We start from the raw sequence: 18,321 nt of genomic DNA, 5'->3' as shown, positions 1-18,321 counted from the left end.
GTTATATGTATTATGAAATTTGATAGGAAGCAGAAGTGTCATTTTGTGTAAGAAAATTGCAATGAAGTATCTCCAAGTGTAGCTTCTGTGTACTGTCATTTCTCAGACATTAATATACAAGATTCACTGTTTCTACTTCAAATGTACTGATTACTTTCTTTGTTGATGAAACATGCTTTGTCCTCTTCATAAATCTGTTTAAGAATTTGTTATAATGTGAATCACATTCTATTACATTAAATGTGAGATTAGGTTCTTATTGTTTATGTGAGACATACTGAACCATTGTAGTGATTATTCATATTGTCTCTTGAGTTGATAATGTTATTTGTCCACAAAGTATCATTATATTCTGAGATAGAGGCACTGCTCTGTTGTTAATTCTTTGAGATCATGATTTAATATGCATTAGGTCCTTGATAGAGAAGTATTCTTCCGAAACCTTTTGAATTATTCAATTGCACATATGTCGAATGTCATGAAACCATTTTACTTCCAAAATATAACAATCTTTGTACACAATTATCTTTTCATTCAGTTTTCAATTTTTAAAAGCATTCAAATAAAAGCAGTTAGTAGCAACAGGAAATTATCTTGCGAAGAACTATCTTAGTAAAGTTTAAATCCACTATAAATAACCTCTTTTGTGCTTGATAGGAAGAGGCACACCCACCTGGGTTTAGTGGAGTCTAAAGTGTAGAGGGAATTGGTCTTCGACCATCCCTGTTCGTTGCCCAAGGCTGATCGCACTATTTCAGGGTTTGGCGAGTCTTTTTGTTTTCCAATCTGTGGTTTTGGGCACCAACAGCTTGTTCAACCAAATGGAAGAGATAGGGAAATTAAGACCATGCTAAGGAGATTCATCATACCAAGTGAGGTGTTAGGAAACTATTTACCATTTTTTATGCATTTTCCACATTTTGAGCTGATGATCCATATTTTGGATTAGGTGTTTGAATAATGCAATACTCAGAGCTCCACATGTGTGTTTGATAGTCATTTCAAGGATGATTGTCCCCTAGGTTGTTACTTTTGTCAAATCTGGCCTATGAGCCCTTGTAAGCCCAAAATAGCATAAATTTGCATTATGATCTAAAACAACTTCTAAAGCCTCATTAGGCATTTAGGCATATCGGTTTAATGTTAGGAAGTCATGCTAGGAGGTTCAGTATAAGTAAAAATGCATAAAAGGCAAAAATGCACATTTGACCAAAAGTTGTCATTATTGCTTGACAACTTTTTGCAACTTTTTGAGAAACTTTGCAATTTTTTAGCAAATTGGTGGTTGGGCAACCGATGAAGTATTGGTTATGACCAAAATGGTATATAAAATGCTCTGAGAATGACCAAAATGACCAGAATAGAAACTCAATTGTGCTACAAGAATTTTATTTTATTTGTAGTCATATATATTGAAATGCTTGACTTTGATGTTATACAACAATTTCATGCACATACAATTAAAAACATTTGTTTTTCCACCATATATAATAAAATGTTAACAACAATTTCAAAACATAGAAGATAAGAGTACTAGTTGGTGTCAACAAAGTTTTTATTTGTCCGATAAAGCTATATTTTATATTAATTCTGAAGATGTTTACATTCTGCAAGATAAACCTCGACGGCTAGTCGACTAGACCATCGAAGTCGGTGGACGGTATACTTAACAGTCCATACATAACACATTCAAAAACATTTAAAAAAAAAACAGTCCTTGCTTCAAAAAAGGTTGTATGTGCCATCTCGCTACACCACATGAACAGTGACCGTGCCCTCTTCCACGTCCAACACTTCCATGTTCCTAACTTGGTTAATTTCTATCTCCTTGCTAGATCCTTCACCGAACTACATCACATGACCCTTCTTAATTGTTCTTCCACAAGGTTGACCCCGTTGTTTTGTGCGTGTAGGAACCGTTTGTTGCACAAGTGCTCTATATTCCGACCAAGGTCCCCATTTTGCCATCTCCACACTCGCTTCCCAGACATCGACCGTCTCAAGGTATTGCATAATACCATACATCCCAGCCTGTGCTACACTTCTTCTGGCCTCTTTATCGAATGTCGCACTCCAGAGAAAGAACGGTCACAAGGGAGGTCTAAATTCACTCACGTGAATCCACGCTCCGCCCACACTGTCAAAGCTGTCCATGTCTCGTGCCAATCCTAATAAAGCTTCCATTCCACCTAGCCATTCCTTCTTCACACATCTGTTCATGATATCTCTGACTTCAGAACAGGTCGGAGCTCCAAACACCATGCCATAAACAGAGACACTATGTCTGCATTCGTTCTGTACTTCCATCCTCCTTCTACATACTCAGGCCCAAGGATCAACTTCACTACAGACAGGAATGCAGTGTCTTCATAGATAAACAGGTTCATCAACCTATCATCACTTATTCGTCCCCAAAATGCGACCTGTGTTTTGGTTGTTTCTAAAGAAAAGTTGGCCTCCATATTTCAAATCAAGATACCTGTTATTCCAAAACGGACATGCAAATATGTCAGACTAACAACAACGTCTATAAATTATTTCAATTTTTAACAACCTATGCCTTAATTTTTTAGTGCTTTCTAATAACTAAGTTCATCCACCACATGTTCCATGTTATTCTACAATCTAAGTTTCTGCACAATAGTCTGTGGACGTTTTTGTAGACTTACACATTTCCATATGATGCACAAAGCTAATCAAAAGTTTCTTCGATTAACAAGGCGCGTTATGCGCTTTCGCCCATGACCGCTCCAAAACGTTAGTACACAATGACTAACACGTCTATTAGTCACACATTTTACACCATCAATTTTGCAATGAACGGGCAGCGATTGACTAACACAACGCTAACAAGCTGTACAATAGGGGCTCCCGCTACAAAGCGAACTACGAATTGACTAATAGTCATGTTAGTCGCGCGTGTTACACCATTGATTTTGTAACAAACGGTTTGCGATTGACTAACCTGTCGCTAACACATTGTCCAAAAGGTCTATTTTGGAGCTAGAATAGCTTCAACCATCTTGCCTCTGGAAGGGACGACTATTCTAGCTCCAAAACAGACCTGTCGTACAACGTGTTATTGAGTTGTTAGACAATCGCAATTGTTAACTACAAAATCGACGATGTAAAACGTGAGACTAACATGCGTGTTAGTCAATCCATACTATATGTCTGAAGGTTTAGGGTTTTTGAAATTTACCATATCGGGATAGTGCAAAAATAGTTATATCGATCCCCGATGACATGGAGAATCGGAAGGCCGAACCATCGGTATTACCTATACCGATAAAACAAACTTGGAAGCATAAAGCATAAAAGTGCATCGAAGACTGATCGGGAGGAATAGAAAAAGGCTATTCCGACCCCCGATGAAGATAAAAGCACCTGCGGGGATATCAATGTAAATTATACCGATAAAGTAAACTTGCATTAGGACTCATCGGGACATCAGAAGAAGCAATTTTATGCTATGCCGAGTCTCGATAGGACTATTAAGGCATGTTAGTAGTCCGTTTTACACCATCCATATTGCGACCAACATTCTGCAATTGTCTAACCTGTCGGTAACACGCGCTTGCGATTGACTAACCTGTCAGTAACGTGCGGTTGCTATTGACTAACGTGTCGCTAAGACATTGTATAAAAAGGAGAATCAGAAGGCAGAACCATCGGTATTACCTATACCGATAAAATAAACTCGGAAGCATAAAGCATACAAGTGCATCAGAGATTGATCGGGACTTCGGGAGGAATAGAAAAAGGCTATTCCGACCCCCAATGAAGATAAAAGCACCTACGGGGATATTGGTGTAAATTATACCGATAAAGTAAACATGCATTAGGACTCATCGGGACATCGAAAGAAGCAATTTTATGTTATGCCGACTCTCGATAGGACAATTAAGGTGTGTTAGTAGTCCGTTTTACACCGTCCATATTGCGACCAACCTTCTGCGATTGTCTAACCTATCGGTAACATGTGCTTGCGATTGACTAACCTGTCGGTAACGCACGGTTGCGATTGACTAACCTGTCGCTAAGACACTGTATCAAAAGGAGAATCGGAAGGCGGAACCATCGGTATTACCTATACCGATAAAACAAACTCGGAAGCATAAAGCATAAAGCATAAAAGTGCATCGGAGACTGATCGGGACTTCAGAAGGAATAGAAAAAGGCTATTCCGACCCCTGATGAAGATAAAATCACCTGCGGGGATATCAGTGTAAATTATACCGATAAAGTAAACATGCATTAGGACTCATCGGGATATCAGAAGAAGTAATTTTATGCTATGCCGAGTCTCGATAGGACTATTAAGGCGGATGGAGAGTTGCTAGGAGTTCTTCGAGGTGATTTATGCCGATAACGTGGGGGACTTGGTTACAATGTGGACTGGTATATAGAGATCATCGGGGCATTGGAGGGACATAAATTGAACTATGCCGATACTTGATGGGACATATCGGACTATGTTTCGGCTATCGGGAGGGAAACAGGGACCAAAAACAGCGTGTTAGCGATAGGTTACTCAATCGCAGCCGTTAATTGCAAAATAGGTTACGCGTTCGGCCACAGCTCCAAAACATACCATTTTTTTGTTATTTTAGACTATTTTATGCAATAAATAGTAAATCATATTAAAAAAAGCAGACAAAAAACCTTATGTAAAATTAACTACAAATTTATCCCAAATTTATATGGGTATTTCTACATATTCATTTGAAGATAATTTCAATATTATTGTTAATTGTTAATCGCCCAAGGAGTAACACGCATAATCGCGTGTTACTCAGTGCGTACGGTGGAGTCGGCAAGGCCGCGACTATTGCGCGACTAACAACGTATGAAAATCCATCGGAGAAGCAGCAAAACCGATAACAACGCATGGAAATCCAAGGTCGGACCTATCGGCATTACTCTCGCTGATTAAATTAATAAGGCAACAACGGTTACATCAGAGAACCGACAAAAGCATAATATTATCTTGCCAATAACCGAAAAGTGCAACAGAAATGACAGACCAAAACGACAGTACAGAGATACTAACAGACACCAAACACCCAGCAAAACGACAGTACAAAGATACTAACACGCGTTTTACAACGACTTTTTGGAGCCAGCAAACACGCGTCCAACCATAATGTACGTGTTAGGCACAACACATCGGCGAGAGCCGCGACCCACAATCCGTCGTCCTCCGACATGTCCACGTAGTTTCGTGTGAACCCCGACGTTTGAAACAGCTGAATCCAGAACAACTCCACATCATTTTCCTTGGATCCGAAGTAAATACGCTAATATATAGACCCTACTCATTAAACACAAAAGAATGAGTCTGTCCTCTCACCTATACAATTTTCATCTATATAAATTTAAGTAGGCAAACCTCGTTTGTCTTCTTTCCTTTCCTTTTTCATAATCGTTACTTACGAAAGCGCTGACGTAATACCTCTATTTTTCAACTTTTTTTTTCCACGCTTTCCCCGAGTAAAGCAAGGAAGGGAAATCGGAATGGCGTTAAAAGATAGCCTACCCTGAGCGCAAAAAGAGATATACCAATCACTCACAACTTAATTGAAGATTGAATTCTCTGAATACCCAAATATTTTAATAAAAATATGAAAGCCGCAGTCTGTTTCGAGGGCCTGAAAAATTGTTTTCCTTTCGATTTTAAATGGCGGCCGAAGAGTGGATTTCATTTTCAATAGAATTGGTCATGCAGATCTCATCAAATAATTTATTGTTGCAGTGGTGGGTAAAATTACTTCTGATTAAATGATTCGAGCAGCAGTAGCAGCTATGCAGAAAATCTTCTTAAGGGTACGTTCTTCTTGCATTTCTAACTCTGCAAAACGTTTGGACATATTGAGGTTACCCATATCCTCTGATTTTTAGGTGACTTCAATTTTGAAGTTTGTTGCTTTTCCAGATGTCCGGAGAAATATGATATGTAGGTCACTAGGTTCATTGATCTTTTGGGTTTCTTTGGTTTTATATTTGAGTACTAGGGTGTTTGGGCCCATCAGACTTTTGAGGTTTGTGATGTTTATTGATGCACTTTTGGGTGGTGGTTCTCCGAATACAATCTCCGATGGGCAACGGGGTTTCTTCTGAAGATTGTTTTTTGTTCTCCTTTTTCTTTTAGTTTTTCCGGGTGCTTGGGTGACTTCTTAGATGCTTTTACTGGTACCTAGTTCCCTTTCATCTGTTTGTCTTCAGTTGGATCTATTAAAAAATTCTTTCAAGAGGTTGCCCAATTGGTAGCGTAAATCTATTTCTGAGTGCACTGAGCTGAGACTATCAGATTTTTACATCTCGCAGGGCTAGGGTGATTTGTCCTGTTATTAGGCGCAATCCACAGGCCACCCCCAGGTCACCAGGATTGTGTGGCCTCTGGCAATCATTACAGCCAGTGTCTGAGAGTTTTGGATCCAGGGATCTTAATAAGCGTGTGCTAGCATTTAAGCTCTGAACGTCACCATCATAAAGGCTTCTAGATTAAATTTCTCCGTTTCTTGGTTCTTTTCCCTGTTTTAGTGGAGGGAATCATTTAGAACTTAGACAAGGACCTTACGGGATCAAGAAATGGGTTCTGACAATGGGGCTGCCGATAATTCGGATGTTGAAGTTGGTGATATAGGAGAGGGAATGGCCGAAGATGATGTTAGTGAAGAGGAAATAGATTTTGATGAATTGGAGAAACGCATGTGGAAAGACCGGGTTAAGCACAGACGACTTAAAGAGCGACAGAAAAATGCTACTGAGCAAACTAATGGCAAGCCAAAACACAAACAATCATCAGAGCAGGCTAGAAGAAAGAAGATGGCCCGAGCCCAAGATGGTATTCTGAAATACATGTTTAAAATGATGGAAGTCTGCCATGCACAAGGATTTGTGTATGGCATAATACCTGAGAAAGGGAAACCTGTAAGTGGTGCTTCAGATAACATGAGAGCATGGTGGAAAGAAAAAGTGAAGTTTGATAAGAATGGCCCGGCAGCAATTGCAAAGTATCAAGCTGAGATCAACTCTAGGGATACACAAAAGAACAATGCAAATGTTTCTTCAAATGTGCATTCACTTCAGGATCTTCAAGACACTACTTTGGGTTCCTTGCTGTCTTCTCTAATGCAACACTGTGATCCACCACAGCGAAGATTTCCTTTGGAGAAGGCTATACCACCTCCTTGGTGGCCTTCAGGGGATGAAGATTGGTGGCCTCAACTGGGTTTACATAAGGGTCAAGGTTCTCCCCCTTACAAAAAGCCTCATGATTTAAAAAAGGTATGGAAAGTTGGTGTTCTCACTGCAGTGATTAAACACATGTCTCCTAATATTGCAAAGATTAAGAAGCTAGTTAGACAGTCAAAGTGCTTGCAGGATAAGATGACTGCCAAAGAGAGTGCAACTTGGTTGGGAGTATTGAATCAAGAAGAAACTCAGACATGGTCAGCTGATAAAGGCAATGGTGCATCTAACAACTGTAACATCCAGTCAGGAAGTAACACAAGAGGGTGTACAACAAGTAGTGCAAGTGAATATGATGTGGAAAGTAGTGACGATTTCCAAAGTTCAGATTCTGCAAAAGATGATACTCAAAACAGGGAGGAAGATGTTAATCCTTGTGAAAGACAGATTTTAAATAAGAAAGATACCAGCAATTCATCTGTGGTTGTTCAGAATGGAGATACAACATCAGCTTCTAAGAAAAAGAGGGGTCGTGGAAAACGTTCAATCAAAGAGCAGCGAACTTTTATGTGTTCTAATGAGGGATGCCCACATCAGGATAAGAGCAATGGCTTTTCTGATATTAATCAAAGGAATTCACATGCAAATAACTGCCCTTATAGATCTCAAGCACAAGTAACCATGAATGAGAATGCTGGTGTAAATCAAGTACCATTATATACAGGGATCTTGGACCAGTTGCATCCACAAGATGGCAGCAGGGAAGACATTTTTAGAACAACCATGGCAGGTAATGAAGTTGGTTCTCCATGCACTTCTGCCTTTCCTCAAGTGCAAGCAGTTTCTCAGCACATGTACGGGGAAGGCGAACCCCATGGTGTATTAAGCAATTTCAACAATACTGATGTGCCTGATGATCGACTCATTGTAGATAGATTCAATGAACTAAATGGATGTTCGAATACTAAACAACAGCTGCAACCACAAACCAGGGCGAATCAAGCAGATCATGGAACTATTGAAATTCATGGTGATGCAAGTGCAGTATTTGGACCACCTTTGGTAGTGAACAGCAGTTCAAATGAACTCTGCGGAGGTATAGCTGATTGGCAGAGGGATGGATTCAATAGTGACACTGTGAAATTTGCTGGGAACCAGTTTGAGTCTTCTACTGATTGCCTTACAGTGGATTATCTTGGTAGTCCTTTTAATTTTGGAATTGTTGGTAGTGATCTGGACTTCCCATTTGATGATTCATTTGATGAAGACATAATTCAATATTGGGGAGCTTAGAATAAGTAGCCCCTTGAAGATGCTGCTTATTTATGAGTGCAAGACCACAATTATTCCCAACTGATTGCATAGGCTAGGGGACATTTGTATTTTATTATGTTACAAGCAAGTAAATTCATGTGAAATAAGATTTTTTTCCTTGTTTCATATAAATGTTAGGGGGGATGATAATGGTATCAGATGTGAAGGCATGCAGGCAGAGGAAAGAAGAATTGTTGTGAGGATGTAGAGCTGTGCAAAGGTATTTGAATAATTCTAAAGCTTATGGTGTCAACATCCCAGGCTGGCTTTATAATGCTTTCCAAGCATCCCAACTTTCAATAAAAATAATGTTGTAAAAGATCTCAGAGATATCTCAACGGTCTCTATGTGTCCACATAAATTCTGTTGTTTAATACTGTGCATTTTGCTTATTGATTTCAGAAAGATCATAGCTCTTTAATGTTGCAGGAAAGATTTTTGGACCATTCGTTGGTTTTCTCTGGGTATATTGACACACACAATGGTTCAATTGTTTTTATTTGATCAGTGAAAAGAGAAGCACCATTTATTTGCTAACCAACTACATGAGGTAAGTAAACCATCAAACTTGGATAGCCATTTGGGTTGGATGCCACTTCTGAGGGGTATCTATTTTATTGAAACTTTATTTTTGATTTTCACTCTGCTGGCTGCTGCCCTGCATCATCATGGTCGATTTACATAGGGAGCTTGCATGAGAGGGTTTGAACTTTGGCTTTTAATTGCTCCATCTCACCACAAGATCACAGTTTGCCAGAATATATTCCTTAACTTTTACCATCAAGCCTGTGTTATAAGCTTTAGATGTTTGATAATCAGTTGAACTGGTTGAGCTGCAACATAGGGTGTTTATTCTTCTATTACTTTGTTTCATTTCTTAATGGTTCTATAAATTGGCTTTGGCATTTGATGTTTTCTTTTCAGCTTTACAAATGAAATACCTTATTTTCTTCTTTAGCATTAGTTCTTTGTCTTTCCTTTGCTGCTATTGTTGGGCCTCAGAACTTTTTTGCTATGAGTGGTGCTATATTCTGTTTTTCAGGCATTACGTTATGCAACATTATGCCTATGGGTGTGTAAGAATGTGAAGCATATAAGGTTTCTTTGTCAAGTTAGCAGCATCACTGCAAGTATGTTTCCAGATTCAAAAGTTTATGGACTGACATTGGAGTCAGCGTTACATAGATTGAGTAGAACAATAAACAAGTATTAGCATTCGAGTAAAATCCTTTAAAGAGTTGTTTAATTAGAAGAAATAATCTGTCTGACAACAAAAAAATGCGCATTTTGAGTAGAACAATAAACTATTAGCTTTGTGATAGCGTACATGTCATTTTTGATGAATTTTAGTGGGCTTTATTACAACAAAAACTTATATAAGTCAAGTTGGTTTATCCGTTCATTCTTCTAGTTCTTGATTTGATAAAGCAGAACAGGTTGCAATTATATTCACCTCAAGATGGGACCTGTCTGTGACGGAGAGAATAGGATGCTATTTTAAAAATTGCCAAAGAGATATTTGGAAATGGCATATCCACATATATGAGACGTCTATGTGGATAGAGATGTTATCAGTTAAGTGAATTTTGTTTATTTGATTGGCTGGAGATGCCCCCCATAATTCTGTTTGAAATGGGACAGAACAGGTTTCCAATCTGGGAGACGAGTAGGGGGATCGGGGTATGATTTCAACTAATGTTTCTAAATTTCTCTCTTTTTGGAGACTTTGATTGCTTCTCATTTCCTATAGCAGGTTCATGGTTGCCCTAGGTTTTAGGAGTGCCTTTAATTATTATTTTTTTAATCTAGATTGTTTTTTCTAGAAATGCTTCTGGTATTACATCAAAGAACAAGACATTTACAACTACTAAATGTTAGTAAATACAAAAAGGCTCTCTCCGAATTAAATCAATCATGGAGAGTGCTGGAGGTTGGTCCTTGTAAGAAAAGAGTTATCATTTTTTATAAAAGCAAGCAAACCTGGCTTTGACAAGCCAGGTTGGTCTTGTCGTACAAATCCTTTGTCACATAGTTATGAAATGGCTTTCTATTGTTCCACTTTCGATCTCTCAATAAAGGGCTGATCATTGTAGTTACACCTTGAAAGGGCAACTTTCTGGGATCATTATGCGTATTTCCGGCATACACTTTTGTATGCCCAAGTCAGCTTTTGAGCTTGATCTAAATCATGTCGCATGTGCCATGGATGCAACTCATGAATACAAACATTTCTCCAATAAACAGACATTTTCTTGCTATTTTTGCTAAGAGGTAAGTAAAAAGGCCAAGCTGATCAGGAGGGGAGTGAAATATACACTGCAAATATATAGTGATGTTAGGTCCCAAGGCTCCCAAGGCCCTTCTGTTGATGTGTTTTTTTAGGACACCTCAAACACAGAATAAAATACCAAGTATTCTATCCTCTCTTGAACAAAGAAACTTCATATGCTAAATGATGTGATCAAATGAGACAACTCCAAGGTTTACAATGCGAACAATGTGACTTTATATTCCGGATAGACTCAGTGTATGATGTGATATGCTCGTAATCACAAAGGGACTTACACTTATGAACATGACTGGAATGTGGAATCTTACCCAACTTGGAAAAATAAAGATAAAAGGGAGAAGGGTTTAGAAAGTCTATGCTACTTCTAACAATGTAAGAAATAATTGTTGACTCGGTGCAACCAAACCAAGCTTTGCTTCGTCATGAGGAAACAAGTACACAAAGATAGTGCAATCTCTTAAAGATAAGCGAATGATTTTCATATTACCTAAGCACACCAGTGTTATGAATAATGAGCAGAAATTGAAGTTAAGCTTTTAGATAAGTTCAATCTAACCACACACTACAACTTGGAATTAACAAATTCCAAGTGGTATGAACACTAGGTTTCACCATTCATCAACAATAAAATCTTCCATTAAACTAATCGACATCTCAAACTTCAGAAGTAGAAACCATGCAACAAGTCTACACCATATCTTCAATGAAAATAGTAATGTTTATTGATTCCATCAAGCCTTAGCAACAATCTCCTTTCCTCCTTATCTACTCTAACCGCTACCTCAAATCTCTCAGGCTACTAACTATTAACCTTTACAAATGAGAGAACTAAGTTTTATATAGAGGTCTCTTTACAATTCAATGGCTCAAATCTAAGTTATTGGGTATGGGGGTCAAGGGTTGGGTGCTGGTGCGGGTTCAGCCTAGGTTCGGAAAAATTCAATTTTTTTTTTCTAATTTCTTTCCTCCTTGCATCGGTTCTGTGTCAAAATTTGATCACTTTTGAAGAAGCAGGCGGGGATACGCAACACTATACATTGGTTACAGCCATTATAATTGGCAGAATGGGCTTCTTCGCTGATGCCTACAACCTCTTCTGCATTACGACTGCTGGGACAAATTTATTACCTTGTCGTTTGAAGTAGTGTCTGCGATCTCATGGGGATGCCAGTAGTTGAATAATATTTACTATTTAATCTTAGAATGTAATATAATCTTAACTATTGTTTTTATTCAATACATGACATGATATTTACTATTTTTTTATTATGTTAAAATGTAATATAATAATATTTTAAAATATTTAAAATTTAAATTAAACTCACATAATAATACATCTATTAGTAATTTATTCATATTATTAAATATTAATAATATTTAAATATTTAAATTAATTTTTTAAACATATTTTATTATTTATTGTTTATTATATTAATTGTTTATTTTATATAATGTATATTCGGACGCACCCATTCTCGTACCCAAGGGAAAAACAATTGCCGTACATGCGAATCAGTACTTGTATTTGTACTCGAATTGGTAACTTAGGCTCAGATTGATTCAAGATCAATGGTCGAGATTACATGATAAAACCCTATTCAGGGTTAGTTACAACTAATTTCCTTTCGACCAATGAAATAAATACAATGCTTAGGACACATGTCCTTCTTTGAATGTGCACCAATAGAAATTGAGGTTGGGTATGTTGAACAATTTCCAATGCAATGCCATGTGTCACTTGCTCCTCCATTTGGTAAATCAGGTTCACTGAATTTGGACTAGTTGATTTGGCATAACTTGATTGGATTGATGATGACTAGATGCCACCTCAGCTTGCGCATACTGTAGATCATCACAAATAAATGTTTGTGGTGGTGCAATATCTCTTGATAGGCAACATTATCCAACCCCAGTGTGATGATGATGGGACATATTTTCAAATCGTATCATCTTTGGGTCATCAAGTTGACTTTCTAACTTTGCTCAACTCTTTTGAAACTATCTACTTGATCATGCTTGCATTCCACCTTCTCCATACTAGTGAGTTTTCTTTGTGCGATGAATTTCACTTTTCATAATGTTTGGAATTCCTCGTGATGATTTGGATTTCATCTTCATTTTTGGAAATCCTCCTTGTGTTGTACCTATCTTGCATTCATCCTCATCATGACACAAATTCACCTTTCAGTAGTGTAACTCTTGATTCTGGAATATCCCTTTGATGTGATTGATTTCCTAGTCGTACTGAGATTGCATCTTTGAGTGTGTTGATGTTGAATTCCTTCATCCGGTTCCTTGGATAGCTTGATCTTTCTCTAAAGTGGTGAAGCTCCTTCTTGATGTGGTCTTCATCTTCGCATTCTCTTGATCTTTTTCCATCAACCCCTGCATTGCATTGCATTGTGAGTCTTCTTTCCACGTTCCATGTGCTTTATTCCTTGCATCAAACCTGGAATGACAAAGGAAATACTGTGAGTTAGTGAAATGAAACCATGAGTTAGTGAAATGCAAGAAACCATTAGTTAGTGAAACCATGAGTTAGTGAAATGCAAGAAATTGTTAGTGAAATGCAAGAAATTGTTAATAAAGCAATGAAAGTTGAACATTTTGCATTTCAAATTCAATTTTCATGGGAATTAGTCTTCAAGAATGCTGGAAATTGCTTTGAAAATCAAGAATTCTGGAAACGATGCTTCCTTCAAATCTTGAAATGTCTGATTTTCTCTTTATAAATCTTCTCCAGGTTATAAATCCTCTCCAGGCTGGATGGATTTGATTTGTCTTAGCTCTCTCCTTTCTATTTTGCTTGTCAATCCCTTCTCTCTTTGTACTTGATCTGATTGGAGGCTTCTTGCTGTGAAAAGATATTTGAACTTAAGCTTGCCTGCTGCTAGAAATCGCACCTCCCAGGTCTGCTCTGCTATTAAAATCAGAATTAAATTTGAATTTGATTTGAATGATTGTTGGATGCCTCTTTCACCTTGCATTTATATGCTTATAATCAACCTTGAGAGAAGTCGGCCCTCGTGATGATTTATTTTGATTTTGATTTTAAATTCCCTCCAAGAGCTCACGTTAGGCTCTATAGCGACCTGGAAAATCGGGGTGCTGCCTCTTGGTCTGGATCTTCACCCCAGTGGAGAAGGAAGGAAGTAACCCTAACCATGGAAGCATTAATCGGGAATAATCGCGACTGAACGTAATCGGGAGTCAGACAGGATGCCGATTCTTTCCCCAAAAAATCGCATAGAAATCGTTGACGATTTTCAACGATCGATGGAGCGTTTAAATCGCAAAAAAACCGGGAAAAAACGCGATTAATTCGCGAAAACCCTAAACCGGCACGGAAAACCCTAAACTGCATGCGAAAACGGGAAAAAATGTAGCAGAAATTGTCTTTCACCAGCGACGCCCACCTCTGATGCCTTCCTGCAACTCTGAAGCGGTCGCAACACCAGCGGACATTTCTTTAGGCATTTTGTTTTTTCGTTTTCGCTATTGTATGAGAATTTGAAAATGTTTATTTTTTTGAGTGTTTTAGTATTGTTTTTTTCTGTTCTTTATAAATTTTAAAATACATTTTTAAAATTTGTTTTTTAATTTAAATGTTAACTTAGTTTTCATTATTAAAGTTCAAAGTGACACATTATTTTATTTGTATTAAATTTTTATTAATATAATATTTTATTATAAAAAAATTAAATGTAAGATCTGTGGAAAACAATAATTAATTAATATTTGTTTATAATGATTTGAAAATGCTTTATAGAAATTTAAATTTGAAAATGCTTTATTGTCTAATGAAAATTTGAAAATGCTTTATTGTATGAAAATGCTTAATTTTTTTTTAGGTGTTTTAGTTATGTTTTTTTCTATTCTTTATAAAATTAAAAATACATTTTTAAAATTTGTCTTTTTTTAAATATTGACTTAATTGTTAATATTAAAGTTCAAATATTATTATTTTTGTATTTATTAAAAAAATTATATATATATATATATATATATATATATATATATATATATATATATATATATATATATATATATATATATATTTTATAGATAAGTGTTATCCAAGGGGGATAACTCCCATACATTCCTTCATCATACATTGTTTGTAACCAAAACAGCCTAATGTCAACTAAAAACCAAGATAATTCACAATAGTAGCCATGTTTTCTCCAATTCCCACCACCTGAACAGCAGCAGCAGCAGAGAGCCAATTTTCTTTAGATCTGAGAAGTCTTCTAAAAGGACCCATATCCCCATTCCGGACTCCAATTCTGAAAACTTCCCAAGCTTCCATATTGAAAGATCTCTTCTTATCCTTAGCCTCGTTATCGTGCATCCTTTCCTCCCTTTCATCCTCCGAGCCATCCTCATCCTCCGAGTCTGAGGAAATGTAGTTAGCACCATTAAAATATATCCCCATCACACTGGCCCAGTAGTCCGTATCCACTTCCAACATTGCATTTGCAACCGCCGGCCCATTGCATGCTCGAACAAATCCACCAATCCTCTGCACACATGCTTCCCTGGAGCCGATAATGTCAATCAGTAGGCAAAGCACCGCTTCATACACAAAACCGTCGCACCAATGTCGATCACCACCCAATACCTCGTTTGCAATCCTCCAAACCGCTCTGTGCGTCAATTCATCTGTGTTAAACAACCTTCTGCATTGCGCACGCGTGGTTTCCTCATTGCACAAGTAGCTAAGCCCAAATCGGTGCACCATTTCTGCTCAACAAACTTAGCCACTCTCCAACCCCTCTGCTTCATTTATAGCATTTTAACTATCTGTATCCTTCGGTCCAATGTCTATCCGATCCATCTCACTTTCCCAGAACGAGTACAAGGTCTGCCAGTTTCCTTCCTCAATATGCTTAAATCTGTACCTTTCCGATTTGGTCAGTCCTCCTCATATACTTTCGATCTTCCTTGGATTTCCTTAATCAGTCTTTTTCAGTCCTGCCAGACCCGTACCTCTTAACCACGCCTATCTGATTCCTTTCTTTTTTCCCCTTTTTCCAGTCTCGTAATCATTCCTAACAATTGTGATAATATCATCACTCCATCCATCTAGTCTAATAAACTCGGTCTCTCTGTTCGCCTTTACCCCCATATTTGCTAACCAGTCAGCAGCTTTGTTCGCTTCTCGGTATACATGAGCGACTTTATACTGTTGTATTTGCATCAAATTTTGTCTTATGTCATCCAGATACTGTTGCAATTTCCAATTGGGTATGTTTTGTTGCATAACTGCATTGATAATTATCTGTGAATCACCTTCCACTTCCACCATGTTATACCCCTGTTCCACACACAATTTGATTCCTCTTGCCATCGCCCAAGCTTCTGCCTCATTGTTAGTTGCTATACCCATATTACCTGCAATGCATCCCAATATACTACCTTCATCGTTCCTTATTATACCTCCATATCCAGCCTGCCCAGGATTTCCTTTCGCAGCCCCATCAAAGTTGAGCTTGACCCATCCTTTCGATGGAAGCTCCCAGACCGCATTTATCCTTCTAACCTTCTTTGATATCACATTTATCTTTGGTGGGATTAATCGTTTCCATTCCATTTGTACTTTCTTATCCCAGTCACTTATATATTCAATTTTTCTACTGTAAACCTTTGCATTCGCCACTTCACATATACTGTTTTGGATTTTTTCTATAATTCTTTCCACAGTGCTTTCCTTTCCTTCAAATATTCTCCTGTTTCTTTCTTTCCAAATCTGCCAAATCACCATTGAAGGTGCTATTATCCATAACGATCCCCATAACGACTTTTGGTACAATAAAGGCCAGCTTGTAATCCAATTTTTTAAACTGATATCACTGGCGCATTCCCATCCTAGACTCTTGTTTAGCCAATTCCAACATTGTCTAGCAAAAGGACAATCGAGCAATAGATGGTTTAGTGATTCCTCATTATGCCTACATAGTGTGCATATGCTAGGACCTTGTATTCCATACAATTTCAATCTTTCACCAGTCAGCACTCTTTCATGGAGAGCTGTCCATAAGAATGCCCCAGCTCTCGGGGCAACTTGTTTATGCCAGCATACCTTATGTGGCCACTCACTTTTCGTTCTTGCAACCTCTTGTATTTGATAACCCAGCTTAACTGAATATTCTCCGGACTTAGCTGCACACCAAATTATCTCATCACTCCTATCCCTTAAAGTAATTCTTTTGCATTCCAAGATTTCCATAAGTGTCCTTAGGTCATCATTATCAATAGATACCAGTTGTATAGCTTTCCATTCGTATTTTCCCGCCTCCTGAGCATCATTTTTAACATAATCCACTACTAATTCACCATATTTGCTTTTGGCCTCGATGATCCATTCCTTATTCCCAACAATCTTGCTAATACTCTCATGTCCATCCCAGGAATCTTCCCAGAATTTAGCACTTTTCCCATCTCCAATCCTCCACGAGATATGGTCCTTTATAATGAATTTGCATTCTCTCATAAATTTCCATATCAAAGACCCCCCCCCTATAATCAATAGCAGTTAGTATTCTAGCGGGATCGTTATTGTCTAGATATTTCTTTTGTATAATTCTGCACCATAATTTCTCAGGTGAACGATACACCTTCCAAATTAACTTTGCTCCAAGGGCCAAATTCTGCATTCCAAGATTTCTAAGTCCAGCTCCTCCTTCCTCTCTAGACCTGCATGCTGTATCCCAACCAATCAATGGTATTTTCTTAACCTGTTTCGCTCCCTCCCAGAGAAACTTTTTGAAAAAGCCTTCAAGTGTCCGTATTGCCTTGTAGGACAATTTGAATATAGACATTGCGTAAATTGGCATGGCTGATAAAACTGTCTTGATTAACAAAATTCGACTAGGGAGTGCAAGCCATTTGTGTTTCCATGTCTCGGTCTTCTGCCTGCATTTTGTGATCATTTCCTCCCAAACGTCTTTCTTGGCTTTCCCCCCAATCAGCGGTACACCTAAATACTTCGCCGGAAGTGTTCCAATTGTGCATCCGAGTATTTTCGCAATCTTAGCTTGTATTTCCTTTTTGGTATTGAAGAAAAACACTTCCGTTTTTTTTCTGTTAATGTGCTGTCCAGAGACCGTAGCATAATTATTCAACACCAACTTTATTATCTCAGCCTCCGTTACCGATGCTTCCCCAAATAGTGTTGTATCGTTAGCAAACTGTGAGTGTGTGATAGCCTGTATATCAGCATGTACTTCGATCCCATTCCACACCTTATTCTCTCTCAACTTTGCAATATACCGACTTAATGCCTCCGCCATGATAACGAATAGGAATGGAGATATCGGGTCCCCCTGTCTCAGTCCGTTCAGGCTTTCAAAGAAACTGAATAAAGATCCATTTATCGCCACTGAATAATGTGGGGTACTTATACATACTTTTATAATCTCAATCCATTTTTGCGAAAATCCCATCTTTTGCATTACCTCAATCAGAAATTCCCATCTGACTTTGTCGTATGCCTTAGAAATATCTAGTTTAATCATCATTGC

At 37.9% G+C, this 18,321-nt stretch overlaps 1 protein-coding gene across 1 annotated transcript; it reads left to right on the top strand.

Annotated features, from left to right (window-relative positions):
* The first annotated feature begins 5,468 nt into the window (after window positions 1-5,468).
* On the top strand, window positions 5,469-8,943 carry LOC131032084 (ETHYLENE INSENSITIVE 3-like 1 protein). The gene is made up of 2 exons (XM_057963003.2): window positions 5,469-5,826; window positions 6,328-8,943. Exon 2 carries the CDS (start codon window positions 6,592-6,594, stop codon window positions 8,485-8,487), a length of 1,896 nt encoding a protein of 631 aa, XP_057818986.1. The 5' UTR covers window positions 5,469-5,826; window positions 6,328-6,591; the 3' UTR covers window positions 8,488-8,943.
* Window positions 8,944-18,321: the final 9,378 nt, after the last annotated feature.

The sequence above is a fragment of the Cryptomeria japonica genome, chromosome 4, assembly GCF_030272615.1.
Source record: "Cryptomeria japonica chromosome 4, Sugi_1.0, whole genome shotgun sequence".
NCBI classification, from domain to species: domain Eukaryota; kingdom Viridiplantae; phylum Streptophyta; class Pinopsida; order Cupressales; family Cupressaceae; genus Cryptomeria; species Cryptomeria japonica.
Note: the sequence above shows the minus strand (reverse complement) of the source record. Positions and strands in the feature narration are given on the sequence as shown.

What these genes read in the sequence shown, in the direction of transcription:
- LOC131032084 (XM_057963003.2), top strand. Translation starts at nt 6,592, where the DNA reads ATGGGTTCTGACAATGGGGCTGCCGATAATTCGGATGTTGAAGTTGGT.